Source organism: Kogia breviceps, chromosome 8, assembly GCF_026419965.1.
Source record: "Kogia breviceps isolate mKogBre1 chromosome 8, mKogBre1 haplotype 1, whole genome shotgun sequence".
Classification (NCBI taxonomy): domain Eukaryota; kingdom Metazoa; phylum Chordata; class Mammalia; order Artiodactyla; family Physeteridae; genus Kogia; species Kogia breviceps.
The window spans coordinates 76,466,403-76,491,716 of NC_081317.1; the positions used below are offsets into that span (position 1 = coordinate 76,466,403).

General features: G+C 35.7%; 1 protein-coding gene across 1 annotated transcript; it reads left to right on the forward strand.

The window, feature by feature from the left end:
• The first annotated feature begins 5,505 nt into the window (after nt 1–5,505).
• On the forward strand, nt 5,506–24,069 carry ANXA1 (annexin A1). Its single transcript, XM_059071161.2, has 13 exons — nt 5,506–5,754; nt 12,677–12,753; nt 12,848–12,956; nt 13,469–13,563; nt 14,407–14,520; nt 15,158–15,248; nt 16,844–16,923; nt 17,115–17,171; nt 18,708–18,801; nt 19,664–19,759; nt 20,890–20,948; nt 22,581–22,703; nt 23,716–24,069. Exons 2-13 carry the CDS (start codon nt 12,688–12,690, stop codon nt 23,770–23,772), a joined length of 1,041 nt encoding a protein of 346 aa, XP_058927144.1. The 5' UTR covers nt 5,506–5,754; nt 12,677–12,687; the 3' UTR covers nt 23,773–24,069.
• Nucleotides 24,070–25,314: the final 1,245 nt, after the last annotated feature.

Genomic DNA, 25,314 nt, shown 5'->3' on the forward strand with positions numbered 1-25,314 from the left:
AAAGTGCTAACAATAGATCAAGATTAAAAAAATTAATTACATGGGACCGAGTGAACTGATGAAGATGATTATAATTTTTGTGACTTTCTGTTTGAATAAAAAAAGAAAGGTAATAACAGGTGTTAGTGAGGATGTGGAGAAATTGGGGGATGATGTTCTAAAATTGTGGTGATGGATGCATATCTCTTTAAACCATTGAATTGCACACTTAAAATCGGTGAATTTGGGCTTCCCTGGTGGCGCAGTGGTTGAGAGTCCGCCTGCTGATGCAGGGGACACGGGTTCGTGCCCCGGTCCGGGAGGAACCCACGTGCCGCGAGGCGGCTGGGCCCGTGAGCTGTGGCCGCTGGGCCTGCGCGTCCGGAGCCTGTGCTCCGCAACGGGAGGGGCCACAGCAGTGAGAGGCCCGCGTACCGGAAAAAAAAAAAAAAAAAACCGGTGAATTATATGTCATGTGAATTATATCTCTACAGAGCTGTTTAAGAAAACCCTCAAAACCCTCCTCCCCTGAAATAAAAACTGTCCTGCATAGTCATATTCCAGAAAGTGACAAAAGCTTTACTGTTGAGGACGGACTTGACTGAACATCATACCTGCAGACCACAGTTTTCTTAGTTTGTCTTTTGGCTTTTTTGGCTATGACAGATGCAGTGTCTCTGAAGTGACCTTAAGTGTTTGCATATGCCTGTCTGTATTCCTGGTGCATTAGGTGGGTAATTTTTGAGTATGGAGAGTCAAATACTGCCCCTAGGGTGCTGTAAGGGTCAGATTCTCACATGCAGGTTATTTAACATGTTGCTGGTAATGGTAGCCCCCTTAAATCCAACTTGCATCCTGATCACTTTTAGTGTATGTTATAGAACTCAGCATGAAGTAGTTCCAAGGGCACAGGGCCCAATTGTTTAGGATCTTATTTTAAAAATATGAATTATTTCTATTTATGTTATATACTGCTTTGATTTTTACCTTGTCCTAATTATTTGGTCAATGATTCTGTTCATCTCTTTATTGTGTTATAATAGCTCTTAAAACATTGAATCCATTTAGGTGAGAGGAAAAAAATGACGATAAAGGAAGGAAGGATAGAATACAGGAAGAAAATAATGAGGGAAAATATTTGTAATTTTATTAAAGAGACAAGTAGATATCCACTTACGGGTTTGGTAAAAAGAAATTAAAGTAGATTAATAGAAGCTAAATTTGATAAACAGTGTTTCACTGTTGTACTCTCAGCCCTTGCCTACCAACAGGTTCTCTTCCAAGGGTTTCTTGGTAAGCTATTTGGAAAGTGAAAGGCTTTTTCCTATTAAGAGTTGGGGCTGACATCCAGACCACAAAAGCCCATTTAATCAGTGCATATCAGAAATACAAGATGACGGGTTGTAGAGATATTAATGAAATATCTAACTGATCCATTTAACACATTTGTGTTAAACACCCACTCTGTGCCTGATTATGGTGATAGGTGCTTTTCTGTGTTTGATGCTTTGAGGGGTCCATCTCTTTCCACTATAGTTGGATGCGGCTAATTAATTACTGCTTTCATTTAATAAATATTTATCGAGCAGCTGCTGTGGGCCAGACACTTCTCTGGCTTGGCTCTGAGATTGCAGACAGAGGGACTCTGCTCCCACTTTTAAGGAGCTGCCTGTCTAGAGGGGGCACATACAAGTAAACGGAGAGTTTTAAATTGCTTTGGCAAGTGCTCCCACAGGGGTAAGCAGCGAAGAAGGGGGAGTAAGAATAAGGGAGAGGAACCCAAGCTCAGGTGTGTGTTTTGGGAGGGGGAGGGGGGAACAGATCCTGAAAAAGCTGAAGGTGGAAAAAGGTGAAGAATGAGGTTAAAATTAGGAGTTTGGGATTAACATAGACACACTACTATATATAAAATAGATAACCAACAAGGACCTACTGTAGAGCACAGGGAACTCTACTCAATATTTTGTAATAACCTGTAAGAGAAAAGAATATGAAAAAGATAACTATAACTATATATATAGTTATATATATATATATATATATATATATATATATATATATATATATATATATATATACTGAATCACTTTGCTGTACACCTGAAACTAATACAACATTGTAAATCAACTGTACTTCAATTAAAAAGTATGAGAATGGGAGTCAGGGGAGCAGAGATCATTCTGGGCACCTCTGTGAGGTGCATGAGGTGCACCTCATGAGGATGGGAATAAAGGAAAAAGGTGGCAGCACGTAGGAAAAAAAAAAAAGTCCATGGGGATAAGGAAGTCTGGTCATGGTTAATTCTTTGGAAGACAGGGTGATAACTTTCATTCTTTCCTGTTAAATCCACATCAAGAAAGCAAGATAATGTATCAAAATGGTATTCCTTCACATTCTCAATTAGTCACCTTCATACACTGATGTGTTAGGAAGATGGAGTTCCTTCCTTTAACTTGTTACACACAGATGATTTTGTCTATTTTTATTTAAGTGAGGTCCAATGAAGATGCCCTCCTTTGGCCTTCAGTATTTCATTTGACCATTTCATTAACTTGAGGAGGTAAACTTTGAAAAAAAAATTATTTCTCTATTTCATGTGATGTTGGGAATAACAGTAATAATAATAATGATAATAATAACAATCAGTAATTTAGTGTACGTGTGTGATAATTATTTGAGTATTTGACATTTCCAGAGATAAAGGGAAAACCATTTAGAACACTATCTCTCAAAATTCTTTAACCTGTGAACACATTAGAAATACAAACTAAAACAGTATTTTCATTGGCTGTGGATAATGGGTGTGAGAAGCTGTGGGAAAATTTTGGGATTTCAGTGAAATGCTGTTCTTGATGTTTCTGAATATACCTCTTTCTCCACATGAAAAGTAATGCTTAGACAGGACCTAACATAAAAGGGTGGAGGAAACCCCTTACTTAAATCAGATGTTTTGCCAGAGTCTTAGCAAATACTCTTGCTCTGTTAAAGTATAACATGTGTGAGAGACTGCATATGTTGTCTCCTTGTTTTATTTCCTTTTCACTATCAGGTCTGTACTACAGGAGTAGAGATAAATATACTGTGAAAATACAAAATATAGTGGCTGCTTTTAACTCTGTTTTTTTTTTTTTTTCTTTCCTTTTCTTCCTTTACTTTCTGTTCTCTCTCTCTCTCTCTCTCTGTAAAATAAATGGAGCTCATGAGTCATCTTCTAGAAACAGCAAGAGTGGTGACTCATTTCTCCGGAGTTGTAGTATGTGGCATTTCTATATATGAAGGATTTAACCAGTGATTATCCCTTAGCTGTTAATGAAAACATACGATATGTTTTCTTTTATTTCCACAAATCCATTTGACATTATTATTGGACGGGGTGGTTTCCAGTAGATTATTAATGGCAATATTCCTATATGATTAGAGACTTTCTTTTTATATTTGGCAGTTTCATTGCCTTTAGAGTTATAGCTGGAAGTTAATTTTGGAAAAATGTTTCTCTAACTTTTTTGTCCTTAATTCTGCCACAAGTACCACATCTATTGTTGCCATTATAGGTTTGCCAATGCATTACAAATCCAAATATATAACGCAATTCTTCCAGGTTTATGCTACTGGTAACCACAAAAACAGAACAAAATGAGTCTATATATTTCTTTTAGGTAGTTTTATAAAAGGTACATGGACTTTTTTCTTCATTTCACAGGATTATCACTACGCAGAAATGTTCCAGCGTTTCCATTATCAAAGTTAGGAATGCAAATACAAACTGAAAACAAATTTTGTGTAATCATCTTTTCCCTAAAACCTGACAAAATAAATGTGGTATAAGAAAGCTGGTCTACAACTGTCCGAGATCAATTTGCAATAATATCAATCAATTAATTAGTTAGTACCTAATTAATTAGTTCAATTCATACTTATGGTAGGTGATAAAATATAGACTGGCATTTTCTCAGATATTTAGATTAGATGATCATCCTACTCCAGGATATGTTGACTTCATTAACATTAACATTGAGAATTTAGAATGTGTTATAAAAACTGACAATCTTAAAGTCTTTTCACTGATTTTTCCAAACCTCACACATATATATATATACTACTTGAGATATCTAGGAGGAAAAGAGGAGAAAGAACAAATCACTAAACTAAATCACTAAACTGAACACTAATGCTATGAGAGAGTTCATACTTGTGCATAGTTTAATGGAAACATCATACATAACTTTGTATGGTTTCATGAAGAATAAAAATGAATCACTCTCGGGCTTTCCCGGTGGCGCAGTGGTTGGGAGTCTGCCAGCCGATGAAGGGGACATGGGTTCGTGCCCCGGTCTGGGAGGATCCCACATGCTGCGGAGCGGCTGGACCCGTGAGCCATGGCTCCTGAGCCTGCGCGTCCGGAGTCTGTGCTCCGCAACGGGAGAGGCCACAACAGTGAGAGGTCCGTGTACAGAAAAAAAAAAAAAAAAAAAAAAGAATCACTCTCGAGGCTACCAGAACAAATTTCCTGTCTTTGTGTCAAGTGGGAAATTTCTTATGATACCTGTTCCATGATAGCTGCTGCTCCACTAATCCTTTCATGTTATAGTTCTGGTTTATTGTTCAAATTCTCTAGAATGTCAAGGATCTATTTGTATTAAAGTATATATATAACTTATTCTATAAAAAAATTAATGTGCATAAGCCTTCCTCTAATGCCAATATTTTCTGTGAATGTCATAATGATCATATTTCTAGCGTTAACTTTGTTCGAAATTTTGAGACAACCTGGAGCTTTATTTCTTATTTATATCAACAAGATGTCTGCAAGCACGAGACATCTTTTATTTTGAAGGCAGGAAAAATGCTGGTGAAATAGAAGATTATCCAGTACTGCATAACATTAAAATTTACAAATATATACTATTTTAAAAAAATTTATTTATTTATTTTTGGCTGTGTTGGGTCTTCTTTGCTTTGTGCAGGCTTTTCTCTAGTTGCGGAGCACGGGCTCTAGGGCGTGTGGGCTTCAGTAGTTGTGGCTCGCGGGCTTTAGAGGGCAGGCTCAGTAGTTGCAGCACAGGAGCTTAGCTGCTCCGTGGCATGTGGGATCTTCCCAGACCAGGGCTCTCACCCTTGTCCCTGCATTGGCAGGATGATTCTTAACCACTGTACCACTAGGGAAGTCCCTATTATTTCTTAATTTCTTAATTATTATTTCTTATTGTCATAAGAATTCTAGTAAGTAGGCAGCCTAGAAAATATTATCCCTATTTCACAAAAGTTGAAACAAATTCAGGGAAGTTAAATATGTCCCCAAGATCATATAGTAATTAGTGATGAAGCTGGGACTTAACCGAAGGGGGTTTTATTTTGTTTTAAAGTTTATGATTTTTCATTTCACAATTCATTTGACTAAAAAAGTATGCCAATCATTGGTATCAGGATTGAGGCAGTTAGTACTGCATACTTGAAAATCTCTTGCATTCTACTCCCCTGTAAAAAAAACAGTGCAAACTAAAGAGGGAAAAAAAATCTGTATTTCCGGTTTTTTTCCTTTGTGCTGTCAGCTCTGAGTTGGTTTAGTGAGTAATTTTGCAAGGCTTGCTTCACTTTTCTTTGAGCAAGACTGAACCCAGTATTTCAAACAAAAGGCAGCCCGTTACTAACTTCTGGTTGCTAGGTGTGGCCTCCTTTCAAATTCTATAAAATCAGAAGCCCAAGGTTCCACTTCCAGCGTGAGCCATTCAGAGAAGAATCTCTCTTTAGGTCTTTGGACGGAGGCGAAAAAAAAAGGTAAGTCTTGGTTTTACTTTTAGGTAGTTTTGGCTGTTTTGAAAACTTTTCCCATTACAGTGTTTAATGTTACTTCTGTGTAATTTATAGCTAGCTGCACTTACACCTTTGATAAATCTTTCTGTAAAATTACACTGGCTATTTACATTTTAGGAATCACAAATTGTAATGTTTTATTTTTACTTAGTTAAGAAATACAATTTTTTAAAAAAGAAATACAATTTTAAAAATAAGGAAACTTTGCTTAATTCTGGCTTATTGTACTGTTGGTGAGTTACCATGGAAAAGAAGGAAAGAATGTGTTTTTTTCCTACAAGTTATGAGTCTCCAAGAGCTGTGTATGCATGGAAGTCATAATGGATGGTGGTGTCTGTGAGGAGCCAGGCCAGAAGAACCCAGACATAGGTTTCAGGGATCAATCTCAAAATAGCAGGACTTAAATAATTTATTTTTTCTTTTGTAAAACAAAACAAAACAAAATAGATTCAGACCTCATAGTGGCAATTATGCCTTTTGTAATTAAGATTTTGAAATTAACGGTTATGTTCACTCATGCGGTGTAAATAAGAGGATCCATTTATTAATCATTTCATTTAGAGAGGGTGTGGCCACATTCTTTTTCCTGTAGTCTCTGTGTCATAGACAGGCTTTTCAAGTGCTGATTTGAAAACCTAAGGGGAAAGGAAGTATTTCCTGGGTGGTTTCAGATAAGTTATCTCTTGGGAATGCCTGTACGGCCCTCTAAAAATATTCCACTTAGTAGCCTCTTGATCGCTGAATGAGCTAATGGCCATAAAACTCCTTAGAAAAGCAAAAAGCATATCTAAAGTAGAGTTTTTACTGGTGTTGGATATATGTGTAAAAGTGAGAGATTTTGAATACTCACCATATATTTGGCTATTGTTTATTACAAATGTTCCTTCAAGAATTTTTTCTTAGCTCATTCCGAATGTTAAGTTAAATGACATAACATATGATTTTTAGTGCTAGTTAATCAAAAAAGGTGTGCGTTTTCTTGCCTTGTTTGTGTCTAAAATTATGTATGGACCTTGAAAAAGTAATATTCTCTCCTGTTTGCAGGAATGTATTTTGGTAGGCACATTGCAAAACGATTCAAATGTGGTAAAATGCTGGTTTCATAATTTCCAAATGGCCCCTTCTCCAGAAGTTATGTTAACCACCCTGTAGCCCCAGGCTCAACCACATCTGGCAGATATCTGACATTTGATGGATGTTGACAAAACTGTTAATAATATTATTATTAAGAAACCAGCTAGAGTTTCATGGTTATTAAATACTTTTTCAGTCAAATGATCTCCAAAGATTGGTTTCTATTGATGTTAGCTTGCTGAGCTGGTTCTTAATCCTCTCTAGACCCATTAATTGATGACCTATTTAAAACCATGGACCTATTATTTTTCAGTGATAAACCAAAAGCCGTTTTTTCAGTAAATGATTTCCTCTTTCCTTAAAATGGGAGAGATTTTTATCAGAAAGATCAGAACAGATACAATTTATATAATACCTTCATTCATTATGCTAATTTTCTCCACCTCCATCTGCTTGAGGTGAAATTTAAGACTGGCACTTGAGAGCTACAATGAATCTTAGCTACTGTGTATTTCAACACTCTTATTTTTATAAATGGAGACCCTCTCCCCCACTGCCGAGAAGTTAAATGTTTTCTTGAGGGCAAACAGCCAGCTAAAGAGAGTCAAATTAGGGCTCAGGACTCCTCAATTCTTATTTTTACATCCTATAGTTGTGGATAGAAAATATTTGTTAACTTAGTATAGATATTTTTTCCTGAATAATTAGCACTGATACAATATTTGTTCATTCAATAATGCTTATTGGCATACTAAGTACAAAGCATTCTGCCAGGGATTAGAGGTTCATAATTAATGGTAGGTTATCACTGCCCCCATGGAATGCTGCTATAAATATAGATAAGTAAGTAGAAAGTGATAATGCAGAACAATAGGGACAAGTGTAGGAGTGAATGCAGGATGCTTTGGGAGCACACAGAAGGTCAGTCACTCACCTCAGTGCTGGACCAAGGAAGGCCTCCTGGAGGATGTCATGAGGTGTAGGCTGAGTCCTCACAAGAAGCATCATTTAGGCAAAGGGAATTGGACATGGAGGATGAAACAGCATTCTAGGCAAAGGGAACACCCTACTCAAAAGTCTAGAAGCAAAACATTCATGAGACTACCTTTCATAAAGTGGCTCTTTGTAAGTCATGCCGTTGTACAGACTAATTGCGTTTTCTCAAACGAGTAGGTGTGGGAAAGACTTGTGAAATATATATTCGAGGGAAAAAACTATGCACAGGCCAAAGCATTGAAAAATAAACTCCCTCAGGCCGGGGTGAAACCTGCCACAGTCTCCATGGGTTAACTGTGAATGAATTTGATTCTTAAGTGTAAGCTATTAAAAATAACATTGATCTTATCATCTTTTTGGTCACTAGTTTAAAAGCGTATACAATATTTTGGTCACTAGTTTAAAAGCGTATACAATATTTTGGAATCAGATAGCATGGATTTATGTATGCCTTGATGGCTTGCCACTAGTATCTAGAAAACTGCCAGAAGAAATTACACTTTGTTTACCCAGGTAGAAAATGGGAATAATGATGTTGTCCTCTGTGAGGATCAAATTTCTGCTGCTGTCTTTGCAGAACTCTGATCTTTCTCACTTGTCTCGAGGAAGGGCATGATAGACCACAAAACTCAGTTTCCTCTGTCAGAAATTCTGGAAGTAGCCTTTCATGAAGCTGACAGAGATAGAAATTGTGGTTTTTTTTTTTTTTTTTTTTTTTTTTTTTTTTTTTTGCGGTACGCGGGCCTCTCACTGTTGTGGCCTCTCCCGTTGCGGAGCACAGGCTCCGGATGCACAGGCTCAGCGGCCATGGCTCACGGGCCCAGCTGCTCCGCGGTATGTGGGATCTTCCCAGACCGGGGCACGAACCCGCGTCCCCTGCATCGGCAGGCGGACTCTCAACCACTGCGCCACCAGGGAAGCCCAGAAATTGTGGTTTTTAAAGTTATTAAAAACTGTTCTTCGGTAATAATTTCAGACCTTCAGAAGAGTTGCAAGAATACTGTGCAGAATCACCATATACTTATTACCCAGGTTCCCCAAGTGTTAACCTTTCACCACATTTGCTTTATCATTAATTCTTCCCCCTCCCCCTTCCACCCTCTTTATATAGTTATTTTTTTCTATATCATTTGAAAGAACACTGCAGATATGATGTGATGTCCCTATGTCTCTAGATACTTCAGCCATAGTGCAGTTTAAAAAAATGAGGAAATTAACTTTCATACAATAAGCCTTAGTTTTCTCAAACTGTCTAGTTGGTACAACTGCTAATGTACCATTTCTGGAATACCTTACATTTAGTAAGCATAGCTCCCTCTCTGTCTAGCATCTTTTTATGCATATTTACCTTCTTTAATTTATTGCTGAATGAGAGGAAGAGAGCTCTCTTATGACACATACTAAAAAATGTTAATCCCTAAAAAGTTACACATTTTTTCATAGATAAATGAGATTGGTAGGCAGTGCATGTCCACAGATGATTAATTAGAAGAACTCTGGAATATTTTTAATTTCCATATAGGTCAGCCTATGTATAAATGGTCAATTTCATCTTCAAATTAGATGATGTTAAGGACTGAGATAAACTTGGTTTCAGAGCTCATTGGTAGCCAGATTAAATATATATTGAGCCAAGGAAAATTAATAAAATAAGCTCTTAAGTACCTAGTACATGTTCTAAACATTGCAACTTAAAAGAAAGATGGAAAAAAATAAAACCTGTTGTGAACTCAGAGGGTTATTAAATTTTTTTTTTACTGTACAATTCTACTTCATAGACTAGATCATTCTCTGAATAGTAAAAATATATGACAAATATTTGTATAGCATGTGGCAATCTATAAAACATGTTTGCATGTTTGTGATTTATTTATAGTTAAGAAATCTTACCTTCAAATTACTGAATGGGTTTAATGAAGTACAAAATGCTGGTTTTCATACAGAAGTTAGGTATTGCACACACAGAATGGTTTAGCAATACAGTCTGAGCAAAATAGTTTTGCTGTGGTATTTGTAAGATGTGTTGCAACTATTCAAGGTTCTGTTAAAACATGTAGCTGCGTTTGAGCACTTAACTAGCAGTACATGATCAAAACTATTTCCTTGAGGATTTGTACATCCTGCCACAATCCTTATGTCTTAAAGCTTTGCTGAGAGCTAGTGGATCTTATTTGGCCGAATTGAGATTCCATTTTCCTCTAATTGCTTTCCTGAGTAGGCTCTATTCAGGTTGCTTGACCATATTCCAGATCATACCCTCAGGCCATCCAAATGGCTTCAGACTAAAATCTAGGAACACAGAGGATATGCCACAAATCTGTCTCCTCTATGGATACTCTTGTGTCAAACAAATTATTCAACCCCTTTATTTTTGTTATTTTGTATTAAGTAATTAATAGAGCAATATCATTTTCTAGGCTTTCTCAAGTTTTGTTTTTTCAGAAATTGATACATTATGTAAGCATTTTTAAGTGAAAAAATTGTGAAGTAAAGTTTCCATAAAATTTATTTTGAAGTTGTGAGGCTCATTTTTTAAATTACCTTTGACAAGATCCTTAATCTCTTCTTTGATCTCTTTTGAAGTTTTTCTTTTCTAATTGAAAAGAGTGGAAATATTGGAACACATATTTCTATAATTGAGGGAAAAGTACTTTGTTAAGTGACCGATCATATCACTCATTTTGAGGATTCTACTTCATAAAGGGCATGGATGCGATGATAAAAATTGACATTTTAAATACCTGAAACCTTGCCAGAAATTGCAAAAAGTTTTGGATATGCCAGTTAAGCAAATGGAAAATGACACTCCATGTGCCAACAGCAATTGCACCAGATTATAGTATAATAGGAACTAAAACCTTGTGCAAAATTGTACACCATGACTTTACCACAGGAAATAACTTTAAATTTATCAGTTGCTTGTGGGGAAGAGATTGAGTGCACAATATATTGGTTCTTCTTACAGATGACACAACAGTAATTTGAACAATCCCCATGATAATTAAGTGGAGATAGTTTCTGCTTTGGATATTATTTCTCTCATGTATTTAATCTCATTATTTGCAACTACAGCCATTTTTCAGCAGGTGTGGACTGAAATACTTTGTCTGAACATGCCATTAAGGAATCAGGTTATGGGTTTTACTCCTCATGAGTCATTTAGCTTCATAGCAAGAATTTAAAACTGCTAAGATTATCCTTCCAACCTCCTTCAGATGTACTCATGATAGCTGTCTCCACCTATAAACAAAAGGGTATGGAGAGATAGATCAGTGTAGACCTGGAGCTTGAGCTCCTAAAAAAAAATCCCTAGACAAAAAGGATCATTGATGGCTTCTTTTGTAGATAACTCAGAGAATGCATTAATTTTTAACATACTTCAGGTTTTAAAAATATACATGTTTTATTAAGTAAAAATATTGCTGAACCACGACAGCAAGTCAGGCAATTTTCTTTAAGATAGAGTTTTCCAAACGAGGGCATGCATGGTGCAATTTCACTCTAATGAATCCTGTTAGAGCAAGGCACCTGCTATGAAATAATCCTTTTCTGGGTTTTTTATGTTGGGTAGAAAAACACATTTAGGACTAGTATTTAGACAGCTCAAATAGGAAGAAATGTGAATGTAGTGATTACTCCAGGTACTGAAATAATTTTATACCACGGAATGGAAAAGAAAACAATTATTTCAGGGAGAAATATCACCTGAATATCTTTCTATAGAGTTTTGAGTCTGAATCCACTCCCGCAGATTAGTCATAGATTATTTTACCTTTTAAATGCCAGTATTATGCTCTTTCTCTACCCATTACTTTTTTTTTTTTTTTTTTTTTTTGCCGTACGCGGGCCTCTCACTGCTGTGGCCTCTCTCCCGTTGCGGAGCACAGCCTCCGGACGCGCAGGCTCAGCGGCCATGGCTCACGGGTCCAGCCGCTCTGCGGCATGTGGGATCCTCCCAGACCGGGGCACGAACCCGTGTCCCCTTCATCGGCAGGCAGACTCCCAACCACTGCGCCACCAGAGAAGCCCTCTACCCATTACTTTTGTTCAAGTCCTCATTAATCCTACATAGATTCTCCCACAACTTACTAAATGGTCTCTAATCTTCCCTCTTGCTCATCTCCTAGCCATTCTCTATGATACAGGATGACCTTTCTGAAATATAACTTTCTTTTTTAAAAAATCCATTAATGTTTAGCCAAACCTTTGGAAATATATTTAAACTTTAAAATTTGGGCTTCTGTTAACATTTCTTGCTCTAGTAAACTTCTTTCAACTTCCCTAATATGACAAGTTTCTCTCTGTTTTGTTTTCTTTAACTTTCCTGCTAATCTCAATTATTCTCAGGGGAGGCTCAGGTCACCAAGAACTTCCTCTAAGAATTGTTTTTAGCTTTTGAATTTTCTTAGGGAGAGCACACACTGGCTTCAAGTTCTTTGAGCCAAGGGATGTTTCAATGTTTTGGCACCCTCAGTGCTTGGCATACAGTGGGTGGTCTGTAAATTTAGAGCAGTGAAGTGAAACACCAGCTCCTCTCTTTAGCCTATATGCTTACTTATAGAAGTCATCTGATCCCTAAGGTGAGGACTGAATATGCTGAGAAAGAGCTACGTTTTTGAGGCTATGGGTTTCTGTTGAAGGATAGTAGACTCTCTTTTAAAAAACCCCCAATCTAGCATTTTATGATGCTCCTAAGAGTAATCCTGGAAAGTAAAGGCAAGGCTGCTCTATGTCTTGTGTATGTAAGGAGGTGGAGTGGTGTGTTATGTGTGGTGCGTTTGTGGTTTGTAAACACATCGACCTGTTTTCTTTTCAGATCCTTAAAAAATGGCAATGGTAACTGAATTCCTCAAGCAGGCCTGGTTTATTGACAATGAAGAGGAGGAATACATCGTAAGTCAAGTGACAATAAAATAACTCAGTTAAATATTTAAATAGAAACTAATGTAAGTGAATGGACAGTAATTTATTTCTCTCTCATCCACAGAAAACTGTGAAAGGATCCAAAGGTGGTCCTGGGTCATCAGTAAGCCCCTCTCCTTGCTTTAATCCATCCTCAGATGTTGAGGCCTTGCATAAAGCAATCACAGCTAAAGGTAATTCTGTCTCCCCAAAACAGTCCCCTCCTAGAAATTTCAGAATGGCTACTAAAAAACAGACATGTGCAATTTAAAGAGTCTTTTGTTTTGAAGATAAAAAGATTTCCTTGTCAACAAAGATATATTTCCTTTCTCAGCACTTGGGAAATTTTCGTCAAATCGGTAGAATATCTACTTCTACAACAGATACGCTCACAAAGCTCATTTCTAACAGGCTCAATGCTGAAGTCAACACCTCTGCTCACACTTAGGGTTTGAACTAGGAAACAAACACTGCAACACTGAGGGCCAGGAACAATTTCTTCCTCCTTTCTCATTCAAGTGAACGGAATGTCATCCCAAGTGCTTCCATTGATATGCAGTATCACATCCATATCCCAGTCTGGTAAAATTTGTCCTTCTTAGTTTTAAGAACTTCCTTTGAAGCATCTTGATAATGAACCATTTTATGTCGGTTATTGATGATGAAGAAAATTGATTTTAGAAGTCTAGGGGCCCTTTATTTCCAGGTGTGGATGAAGCAACCATCATTGAAATTCTAACTAAGAGAAACAATGCCCAGCGTCAGCAGATCAAAGCAGCCTATCTCCAGGAAAAAGGAAAGGTAGGTTGGAGTGGTTAATTGAGATAATTAATTTCAGTCATCTTTATGTTTAAGTATAGACTTTGAAGCACAGTTGCCTAGTTCTGTCAGTCTCTAACCACTGTTTTTCCATTACAACTAAGATTACTGTATTTATCCTCTTGGTTGCAATGTAATCAATTCTAGCAAATTTCCTGGTTTTATATCTTGTTTTGTCATCTTGATTCTTAGCACATGTCATGTGGTGTTCTGTGTTGGAGACAAGCCTTTAACTTGAACATAACAGACATCAAGATTACTATTGGCAATAAGAAATATGTTCTGATTGAAATGTGTCTTCTGCTGAAACTTAAACTGAACTGTTTAATGTCTGAATGTAAAGTTTATACATATAATTCTATTTTAAAAGTAAGCTTTATATTTTTATACAAAAAATGGGTAATTTTTTTAAGGAGTACAGTTAGAAAACTATTTGATGTCTGATTATAGTGCTTATTTGAACAGTGCACATCCCAATGGTTGGAAAAGTTATTAATTCATTATCTTTAAAGTATTCTTACTACTGTTTCTGTTAATACACAACCCCTATCTTTTGAGCTTTGTGATTTCTTCCCTGTATAAAGGATTGAGAACCCTGTCCTTTAAGAAATTTTCAATGAATTCAGTAAATTTCATTCTAATCACTCTAGATCTAAAAGATTAAGATATTAAGTATCAGGTACCCTTTTCTATGTAAAGGGAAGGAGCTCTAAAAAATGGTTGGGTTTAGGACTCAGTAAGACTATCTAAAGATCAGGTAACACCACATTACTGTATCACCCTGCATGTTATTTACTAGAAGGTTATAACATCTCCTTGTTATAGCCCCTGGATGAAGCTCTGAAGAAAGCCCTCACAGGTCACCTTGAGGAAGTTGCTTTGGCTCTGTTGAAAACCCCAGCCCAGTTTGATGCTGATGAGCTCCGTGCTGCCATGAAGGTAAATCATCTAATTTAAGCAAAACTCCTTTCCTCAAGAGAATGTCTAATCCACTTATGCCTCTTACTGTATTCTCAACAACTAGTATAGGGTCGTCAATCAGTGGTTATAAAATGAATAAGTGAATGAATAAATAAATGTTGGTGTTAACAACTATGTTATTTCCACTATCTTCATGATGTTATTATATATCATAGATCTCTCTTTGTACATATTTGCCCAAAATATTTGCTTTAAACCCATTTTGTTTTTAGAGCACTATAATAGATAGACCTTATTGTAATTATTAAATATTGTGGATATTTACTAAATACTGTGAGAAATTGACTAAATGTCAGATTCGAACAAATTTTGGGGCACAAAAACTAGTTGATATTCTTTTTTTTCCGGGTACGCGGGCCTCTCACTGTTGCGGCTTCTGTTGCAGAGCACAAGCTCTGGACGTGCAGGCTCAGCGGCCATGGCTCACGGGCCTAGCCGCTCCGCAACATGTGGGATCTTCCCAGACCGGGGCACGAACCCATGTCCCCTGCATGGGCAGGCGGACTCTCAACCACCGTGCCACCAGGGAAGCCCTAGCTGATATTCTTGAATGAAGATTTTTCTACATTTCTTTTATTCTTCTTTTTCAATTCAGGGCCTTGGAACTGATGAAGACACTCTGAATGAAATTTTGGCATCAAGAAGTAACAGAGAAATCAAAGAAATTAACAGAGTCTATAAAGAAGGTAAGTTTTAATGTCCAACAACCCAAGTGCCTTAGTCGGAAAGGAAATCTGATATACTTCAAAAAAACATTGAGTGTGGATGTTAATTATGGGGACTTTGGAAACTACATATTAACATATTTCTTCATTGTTTATCACATGTCTACTGCACGTACATACTGTTACCAGACACATTAGAGCTGCTGGGGTGCAGATAAGGGACCCAATTGTCTCAGCCCTCATCAAGTTTTCACTTTAATAAAAAATGTCCCTTTGGGACAAATGGCCACATATTATTGCCATGGAAAACTTAATTCAAAGCACTGAATTTAAAGAATTTCCTAAAAACATTTCTTATCTTTCTGAGGTTTATTTCATAAAAATGTCCCGTTGTCTTCCATTTTGAAAAGATAACAACAACAACAAAACACCCCAAACATTTGTCCTTGAAAAAGTACAGAGCTTGGTGCTTATAATTCTCTGATGGAAACTAAATTTACCTTTATGAGCATAAATGACTCACTTACTCTCAACGTCCAGATAGATCCATGGAGATGAAAGACCAGCAGTGGCTCATGTTATCTATTCAGTGAAACATCTCATTTCAGTGGTATGCTCAACACTATAAAGAGTATCGATGCAAGTGGGTCCTGGGCAGTGCTGGGTCTTTAGTATTTTCCTTTTCTAGCTTCCTAAGTCCCCAGCTTTTTTGTTTTCCCAGCTTAACACGTAGCACCACAGAGGATATTTCTGCTTGATTTTAATATCAAACATAGAGAATACAATAGCCCTTGTGTATTATTTTCACAGCAATCTAATAAAGGAACCAGAATAAGGAAGCTTTTAACCTCATTTTCTGCAATTCATATCTCATTATCAATATTTATCTTAAATCCATTTATCAGTGATAACCATCAAGAGGGGCATTATTATTAGTTTTTTTCTTTGATAAAACATAGTTTACAAAGGTAAATATCCATAAATTATTCCCAACATACAGTTCAATGACAGCTTATTAAATTGTTCTGTCTTCTAGTGAATTATAAATTCAGTTAATTTTTTGCTAATACGGCATTATTTTGCAAGTGAAGTATGGGTGTTTAAAAAAGAAAAGTTTTACATCTATATCTAAGGTAGACGGGTATACATACACATATACATGCATAACTAAAATATATTACATATAAGATATTTATCATTTTTAAAGTAAATAAATACTCTGTGTTCAAGCAAGTTCCTCTGGTTTATTCTTTTAAATAACTGTTCTATTCATCTCATTGCTTAAATTCTGGTATGTTTTATTTCAGAATTAGTTATTTAATAATGTACACCTATGCAATTTATTCTTGTTAGCAAAAGCTTTAGAGCTATAGCTTTTCACAGTATTATCTAAATTGTTTTAATTGCCTTATAGGCAATAAATTTGATGATCAAAAATTGTGCTTGCTCTGATTCCTCTATTTTTATTAAAAAATCATAATATTTGAAATGTGTCCCCTAAGTCATTGAACACTTGGCATTGCAAATTGTGAGCCAATATAGAGATGTCAGGTATTATTATTATCACCATTACTTATCACTAGTTTAATGCAAAATATACTTTTCTTATTTCTCAGAACTGAAGAGAGATCTGGCTAAAGACCTCACCTCAGACACATCTGGAGATTACCGGAAGGCTTTGCTTTCTCTTTCTAAGGTATAACTCAAATAGTTCAGGAAATGCCTCTTCTTTTATGAAAAGTAAAATCTTAGATTTCGTCTCTCTAGAAATGAACAATTCATTCCTTTTCCCGCAAACAATATTACTCATCTGATTTTAAGGGAATTAAGTACATCATGTGATTACATGCTAGAAAACCACTTACAAAAGAATGGGATATTTTTCAGGGTGAACGATGTGAGGATCTTGCCATAAAGGACGACTTGGCTGATGAGGATGCCAGGGTAAGCAAGTACTCACAAATACTCCTAGAATCCACTTTCCTATTTCAAATAGGTCCTACCTGAGGTGAGTACCACTTGAGGTCCTCCACATGAAAGCAAATCTGAGATCCTCCAAAAGGACAACAGTACCTAATGTCCATTCCCTGAACGATGCCTACCTTCCTGCATTCAAGCGGTCAAAGAGAGGAAATGTGGTCTTTGTGTTCTCAGCACTATTCATGAAGCTGGAGAGGAATGAGGGAAAACAATGAGAACTTGATTTGTTATTCCCAAGAATTGTTTGGTTGAGAAAACAATTTTTATTTTAGCAGGTATAAGAAAGTAAAGTGGAAAGAATAAGCACATCTAATATTCTTTTAACAGTGAACATTGGTTTAGAGGTGTAAGTTTTTATTGTAAAAATATTATTGTAATGACATTAAAATTATAAAAATTATAACATTTATATACTTTCAAGCATATTGTTATATATCGTTTCAGCGAGGTTGCTTATTATTTATACATCAATCCATTGGCAACATTAGAAAAACTGTGTCATTTTAGGGCCTGGAATTTTTGTTAAAAAAAAAAAAGACAGCTATTATTTACATATGCCTTCCTCATGGGATAGTATTCTCTACAAATTCATCACAGTGAGTTAGTAAGAATGGAAACTTATTTCCAGTACATTATCCTGCACATAATAAGCATTTATTAACTTTTGTTGAATGAATGCATGAATATCAGATGTTTGCTTGGAAAGTCCAGAATAACTTCTTATGCCCATTGGAAATTTGAACATTTTAATAGAAATTGTGCAATCATACCAAAGAACCAAAGTTAGCATTTGAATAGTTGCCCATAGTAAGAAATTACTCTTATTTGCTTGTGATATTTCTGAATTTGCTTTCCATTTTAAGGCTATCAGGGCTCTTAGATGTATATTTACGGCAGCTACATGGATTAGTGTGACCCAGGAAGAGGATGGTAATTAACATTTCAAAGTTAATAGAGCATGTTTGTGACAATAAGGCAGGGATTATCTTTTTCATTTGCAAAAGAGGAAAATCTATAGTTTAATAAGGTCAAACTATTTATCTAAGATTACAGAGCTATTAAGTGGCATAGTCAGAATTTGAATCCAGAAATTCTAACATCAAAATTCAAGATCTAGGTAATGGTTGAATTATTGACTTACCAGTACCATTTGCTGAAAACTACTTTGAACAATGAAAAATAAAATTAAAAATTAGACATTCCCTTGGAGTTGCCTTGATACAGAGTGCAATCTTAAAGGAATTTAATTTAACAAACATTTATTCTGCAAACATATAGTCAGTCTCTAGGGTTCGCAAGGCACCTTGAGAGATACTGTGGAAAATACTTGACAAAATAGGGTTCCCATCTTTAAGGAACTTACAATCTTAGCATTGCCTGCTCTGATTGTATTGGACACAAAGCAGCTGCTGCCTCCAAAATCTTTGAAGAGATCTAACATTCTTGTGCAGATAGCAAGTCAGCAGTTATTCAAGTGTTTATTTTTGTGTTTCTTGACAGGCCTTATATGAAGCAGGAGAAGGAAGGAAAGGAACAGATATTAATGTGTTCATCACCATTCTTACCACCAGAAGCCCTGCCCATCTTCGCAAAGGTAAGAAGAAAATAAATGTTTCCTGGGATTGTTTATAGAAGATGCAGGGGGGTTTAGGATAAATAAGAGAAAGGAAAGAGAGAAATCTTAATCATTGTCACTCTGATACCAAATGGATGCAGTGTTCCTGACCCCTTCTTGCTATTTGTGCATTTGTCCAGCTTTGTACCACCACCATTTTATAGTATTTGAAACACATTTTATGACTTTGGCATGTAGAACATTAATTTGTTATTTTTACTATTTCCTTTCCCTAAAATATTTGGAATAGGTCTGACAACATATACACATACAACAGAACAAATGAAATTACAATGAAGAAAAACAAAACAACTCATGGCTAAGTGAAGAAGAATATCTAGATGCTGCAGAAACAAAAACCAAAAAAAGAGTTCTTGCCTTTAATCACAAGTTTTAGCTCTTGACTTCTGGAAGTCAAGGCAAAGGCAAGGTCATGATGATTACCTAAAGTTTATTATTTTTATAACAGCACTCCGATTTCTAATGTTAAAATTAAGAGAAATCTACTACACAGATCTTTATATAAGGAAAGATCCATTTGTTATGGCACTTATCTCTGATGTAGTGTTATGGCTGTCAATCACATGCCACTTCTAATAAATGTCAACATTTGCAAAAATTTCCCCAAAATATACAGAAGCACCAAAATAGCCATGTAAGTTACATTACTCAGAGAAGATGATGTATCCAAAATATGCTCAGTTGAATAATTAGCTTTAAAATGTGTTTTTTGAAGTTCAGTCCTCCTAAGGAATACTTTGACTCAGTTGCCCTGATTTTGCTCAAGTTTGCTAAAGAATAGGATGTTTTGTACATCTCTTAGTTTAAATTTAATATTCAGTGTTTCAGAAGTACTCCACGTACAGTAAGCTTGACATGAGCAAAGTTCTGGACCTGGAGTTGAGAGGTGACATCGAGAAATGCCTCACAGCTATTGGTATGTAGTCCTGGAGGGGGAAGAGTTTTCTAACTTGAAATTGCATTGTCCATGCTGCCCCATGATTTACAAAACAAAATATAACAAAACAAAACAAAAACTCAGATGTAATTTATATTTCAAGTAGAGGCAACATGTAAGATAACGGCAATAAATATTTAGTTAAAGTTATACAATGGCCTTGTTAGTAATAACAGATATTATTTCCTTTTTTAAAAAGATGGTCAGGTGGACAATACTTACTGAGCACCTACTTAGACTACCATGCAATACGCCAGGCTGGGCATGGCACAGAGAAAGTCAAAATGGTCATTTAGAGCATAGGATTTGGAATTAAATAAATGTAGATCCACATTCTGGTCTGTCACTTGCTAACTGAGTAATGTTGGGCAAGTCCAAAGGATTTGATTCAGTAGGTCTCTGGTGGCTTCTGAAAAGGTCTTCAGAAGAAAAGGATTTTAAAGGTTTCCCATTTTATTCAAATGACCAGTCAAGGTTTGGAGACCTGCGTTTAAAAGCAGTGCTTCTCAAACATTAATGTGCATGTGAATCCCTTGAGAATCTTGTTAAAATGCAGATTCTAATTCAGTAGGACTGGTGTGGGGCCTGGATTCTGCATTTCTAACAAGCTCTTAGTTGATGCCAATTCTTTTGGTCCATAGACCACATTTTGAGTATCAAGGTAGAGAATCATACTAATTGACACATCTGTTAGTATTTTATAATATTTGGCAGCTGCCTTATATTTTAAGACTGTCCTGTTCCATTTAAAATTTTTTTCTTATCACAACATGAAAAACTATTTCTTTCATGCCAGCATGACCTTTAACACCTACTAGCTTCCCTGTTTCCATGAAGAGTATACTCAGGATAGCATGAAATGCTGAAGTTGCTATTGGGTAGATTTAAGATAATAGGAAAAGAGTGATGTTGTCAGAGGACAGAATATTCAAAGTCACCATCTAGAGAATAGATTCTTATAAGCCAAATATCCCATATTGGTAGGAGGGGTAAGGAACAGGGATGGAGAATAGAATCTTACTTGCAAAACTCTATATTCTTGTTTCTGTCACATGCATCTTTCTTTTTTTGGTGGTAAGTATGTTAACTAAAATATACCTGTCTTGCAGTGAAGTGTGCCACAAGCCCATCAATGTTCTTTGCTGAGAAGCTTCATCAGGCCATGAAGGTAACTTTCAACATATGTGATTTGCTTAGGGAAAATAAATTATGGTGTATGGAAAGAAGAACAGAAAACCTCATATTGTTTGAAAATTACACTTTTTTTTTTGCTGTACACGGGCCTCTCACTGTTGTGGCCTCTCCCGTTGCGGAGCACAGGCTCCGGATGCTCAGGCTCAGCAGCCATGGCTCAGGGGCCCAACTGCTCCGCGGCATGTGGGATCTTCCCGGACCGGTGCACGAACCCGTGTCCCTTGCATCCGCAGGCAGATTCTCAACCACTGCGCCACCAGGGAAGCCCTGAAAATTACACTTATTTTAATATCTTTCCATTAAAAAGAATTACTTTTCCATCCAATGCAAGAGGTAGTATACTTCCTTATTAGAATAAAATTCTCTGTTAGATTTGTTATGTTCTTTTATAGTATAGGTAAGATAGTAAGGTGAGCTTGAATGTAATTTGTAGATTACTCATGATTTAAATAAAACTTCAGTCAGCAGAGGAAGGGTGATATGCTTCCTCTTTTAATGTATGATTTTAGTAACCTACTTCTGCTAAGGTTGTAAGTTGCACAATCTCCCCCTTTCTAAGCTTCATTTATCTTTTTTATTATTCTGTCTTCCATGCCATTGCTTTATATGTCATTCTAAGATTTTTAAATTTTGTTCTAAGATCACTGAAGTGGAAGGTGTTATTAAGATGTATTTGAGATACCTTAACCACTTCACTTTAACTTTATCATTTAGCATGCATCTTATTATATAGGATGTCATCTCCATGCTTACATTGTGACAAGTTATGAAATTGTCTTTTTTTTTCCTTTGCCACTCCAAAATAAGGAAGTCTTCAGAGAGCGATCTAACTATTCAATTAATAGGAAAGACTCCCTATGAAGTGATAGGCATTGTGCTACTAGGTATCAATAGTAGGCAGTACAGTCCCTGACCCCATGCCTGCTGTTATCTAGTGAGGTAATTAGATGGGTAACAATGAATACCTAGTATTGTAAAAGAGCAGAAGAGGGGCCTGTGCCCCAGACTTTGGAAATCAAGGTAGTCTTGCTGTCAGCTAAGCTAAGACCTGATATTTGAAAAGGAATTAACCAGAGGAGAGCAGAAGTGGACGAGATGAAGGGATAAAGCCAGACTGGTCCAGGAGGAGGAGATATCATGTCTCTTTCAGGATAGTAAACATAATTAGAGTGATGGTGCATGGTGGAAGAAGTTGTAGAATTAGGCAGGGCATTGTAAGCCCAGATAAAATGATTGGTTTTCATCCTAAAAGCAGCAGAAGGCCATTGAAGGGTTTTAAATAGATGAATGGAAAGATCAGATTTATAATTTAGAAAGTTTACTTCATTTGTAATTATTGAATAGTTTAGACGGAGGAAAGACTGGGTGGTAGAAGACCAATTAGGAGGTTATGAAAGCTCTTTTATATGCTGCTGATATCACAGTTTGGTTTGTGTCATTTTATTACCACTTGTGTGAAGTGTGTGTGTGTATTTTAATGTGGTAATAGTTTCTCCATAGAAACTATATAGGTGAGCAAAAGAGCTTCACGTTCAAACCCACATCCTGCCTTATTAAGAGTATGCTCTGAACATGAAGGACACTTACCATCATTTGTTTTGGACAGGGTATTGGAACTCGTCATAAGACACTGATCAGGATTATGGTGTCCCGTTCTGAAATCGACATGAATGACATCAAAGCATGCTATAAGAAGTTGTATGGTGTCTCTCTCTGCCAAGCCATCCTGGTATGTTGTGACTTTCATAATGCTAACCCCACAGATGACAATACTTTTGCAACTTCTTCAAAGAGAAAGGCTGACTTATTGTATCTGTAAATTTCATATGTAAGATTAATTTGTTATATTAAGATACAGGGACTTCCCTGGCAGTCCAGTGGTTAAGACTCCGCACTTCTACTGCAGGGCGTGCGGGTTCAATCCCTGGTCAGGGAACTAAGATCCTGCATGCCATGTGGTACAGCCAAAATATAAAAATTTTTTAAAAAGATACATAATTTAAAGTAAACTGAACTTTCACTGGTAAAATCTACTAGTGAGTTCTATAATGAAAGACTCTGCAAATTTTTCAATAGTCATGGAAATAGTTTCCCATACATACATTTAGCAATCAAAATATTTTAGTAGAGAGATATAATGATTTATATAATGATTTATGATCAATGAATACTGATCAGAGGATTTGAACCTTTTTATTCTAACTTTTTCCTTAATTTTGTCATATGTGAAATATATAAATACATGTTCAAGTTAAGAAGTAAAAAAAGACAAGTCAAGGGGTTTTGAACTTAATGAAAGATAAGTGACTGTTTAAATTCAATTTGGCATTTATATTGGATAACTAAAATCTACCAAGAAAAAGTGAGAATATCATGGGCTTATAACTTTCACTATGGTTGAGCAAGTCAGAGGTGATATGAAATTATATTGTGTTACACTTAATTCTGTGTGGTATTTCATTCTTGGAAAATAATGGCTCTAATATATAACATGATCAATTCAGAGAAGTTTGCAATCTGAATTTTGAAAGCTATTGCTTTTCATATAATAATTAAAATATTAGTTATCTGCTATATGAATTATATTATTTAATTAATAAGTGATATTCTTATCCAAGATCCTAGAAAATAGATGTACTGTGATGTATGTTCTACAACTGTTAAGTCTAATACAATAATTATTCTATAATTTAAAATACCTTCTATTGATTATGGTTTCATACTTTATTTTTTATCAACAGGATGAAACCAAGGGAGATTATGAAAAAATCCTGGTGTCTCTCTGTGCAGGAGACTAAACATTCCTTTGATGATCTCAAGCTTTTTGATCAGAAGACTTATTAACCATATCTTTCCATTCCATATCATAGATTTAAATAGGAAAGTTTCTTCAATAGGAATATGGTCTAGTAACTCCTTCCTGAAAAGTATAGCCTATAAATCATTTTTTATTTCAACTCTATATAATAGAGATAAGTTTTTTTAAAAATATATTTACTCCAAACTATAAAACCCCATAAAGAGGTTGTTCTAGTAACAACATTGCTTGAGAAAGATGTTTATGTCACAGAAAATAAAATGATTTTACAGGACAATTGGTGTGTCATTGGTTCTTCTATTCTGATTTTCTTTTGTGTGTAATGCAGTTGTTTAATTTGATATCAAGGGACAGGAGCCTGAATTCTAAATTATAATCCTCTAATGAAATAGATTTTACATATTAAACAAAATAAAATATTCACAGAGTTAGAAAATGAACTTCATACATTTTACCATCTGGGTACAGGTTATTGAGAGAGTATCTTTGTATAATAATGGATTTATTTCATCAGCATTGTAACAATTGGATATTCTGCTATATTTCATGAACCAGTATAAAGATGAAATAACAAGAGACATAAAAATTCCTCACTTTTAAAAAAATGGTAGTTACATATTTCCTAAGAGACTATCAAACTGCTTTTCAGAGTGGCTGTACCATTTTACTTTCCCATCATAAATGTATGAGTAATCTACTTTCTCCACAACCTCACTAGCATTTGATATTGTCACTATTTTGTATTTTGGCATTGTTTATTTTATATTGCTGACTTTTGAGAATTCTTTATATATTCTACATATTAGTCCTTTGTCAAATATGTGGTTTGCAAATATTTTCTCAGTCTATAGCTTGTATTCTTATCTTCGTAATAGAGAAAGACTTTCTCAGAGGAGACATTTCAAGTTTTAATGAGATTCAATTTTTCCTTTCATTGATTTTGCTTTTGGTGTCACATCTACAGACTCTTTACCTAACCTTTGGTCCTGAAGATTTTCTCCTGTTTTTCCTAAAAGTTTTATAGTTTTCCATTTTACATTTCAGTTTGTGATCTGTTTTGAATTAATTTTTGTGTAAAGTGTGAGATCATACCTTGGTCAAAATTCTTTTTTTTTTTTTGCTTACTATCCAGTTGCTCTCATACCATTTGTTGAAAAGGTAGTTTTTCTTCCATTGAATTGTTTTTGCAGATTCGTTAAAAAAAAAAAAATTAGTTATTTTCCTCTGAGAGTATTCTTACCACATAGGTGGTAATTTAATTTATCCATTCCCAAAAGAATTGAGTGAGTTGGGTATTTGAATTTCTGACTCTTTTCACCTTCATTTACCTGACTGTAGCTTTATTTTCCTTAATTACTGTCCTTCACTTTCCTCTATGGACACCTGCCCCACGCATCTTACAGAACAACCATGATGACTTGGCCCATAACGTATTAGCCAAACTGAGGCTGGCAGATATGCTGCTTATTACAGCACTGATTTTTTTATAGTTATTTTGTTATTATACATGACACCTTCCTTG

Bases quoted from the DNA above. Each gene is read 5' to 3' on its own strand.
- ANXA1 (XM_059071161.2), top strand. From the start codon at position 12,688: ATGGCAATGGTAACTGAATTCCTCAAGCAGGCCTGGTTTATTGACAAT. The intron at 15,249-16,843 runs GTAAGTTTTAAT...CTTATTTCTCAG, and splicing joins TAACAGAGTCTATAAAGAAG to AACTGAAGAGAGATCTGGCT. The intron at 17,172-18,707 runs GTAAGCAAGTAC...GTTTCTTGACAG, and splicing joins TGGCTGATGAGGATGCCAGG to GCCTTATATGAAGCAGGAGA.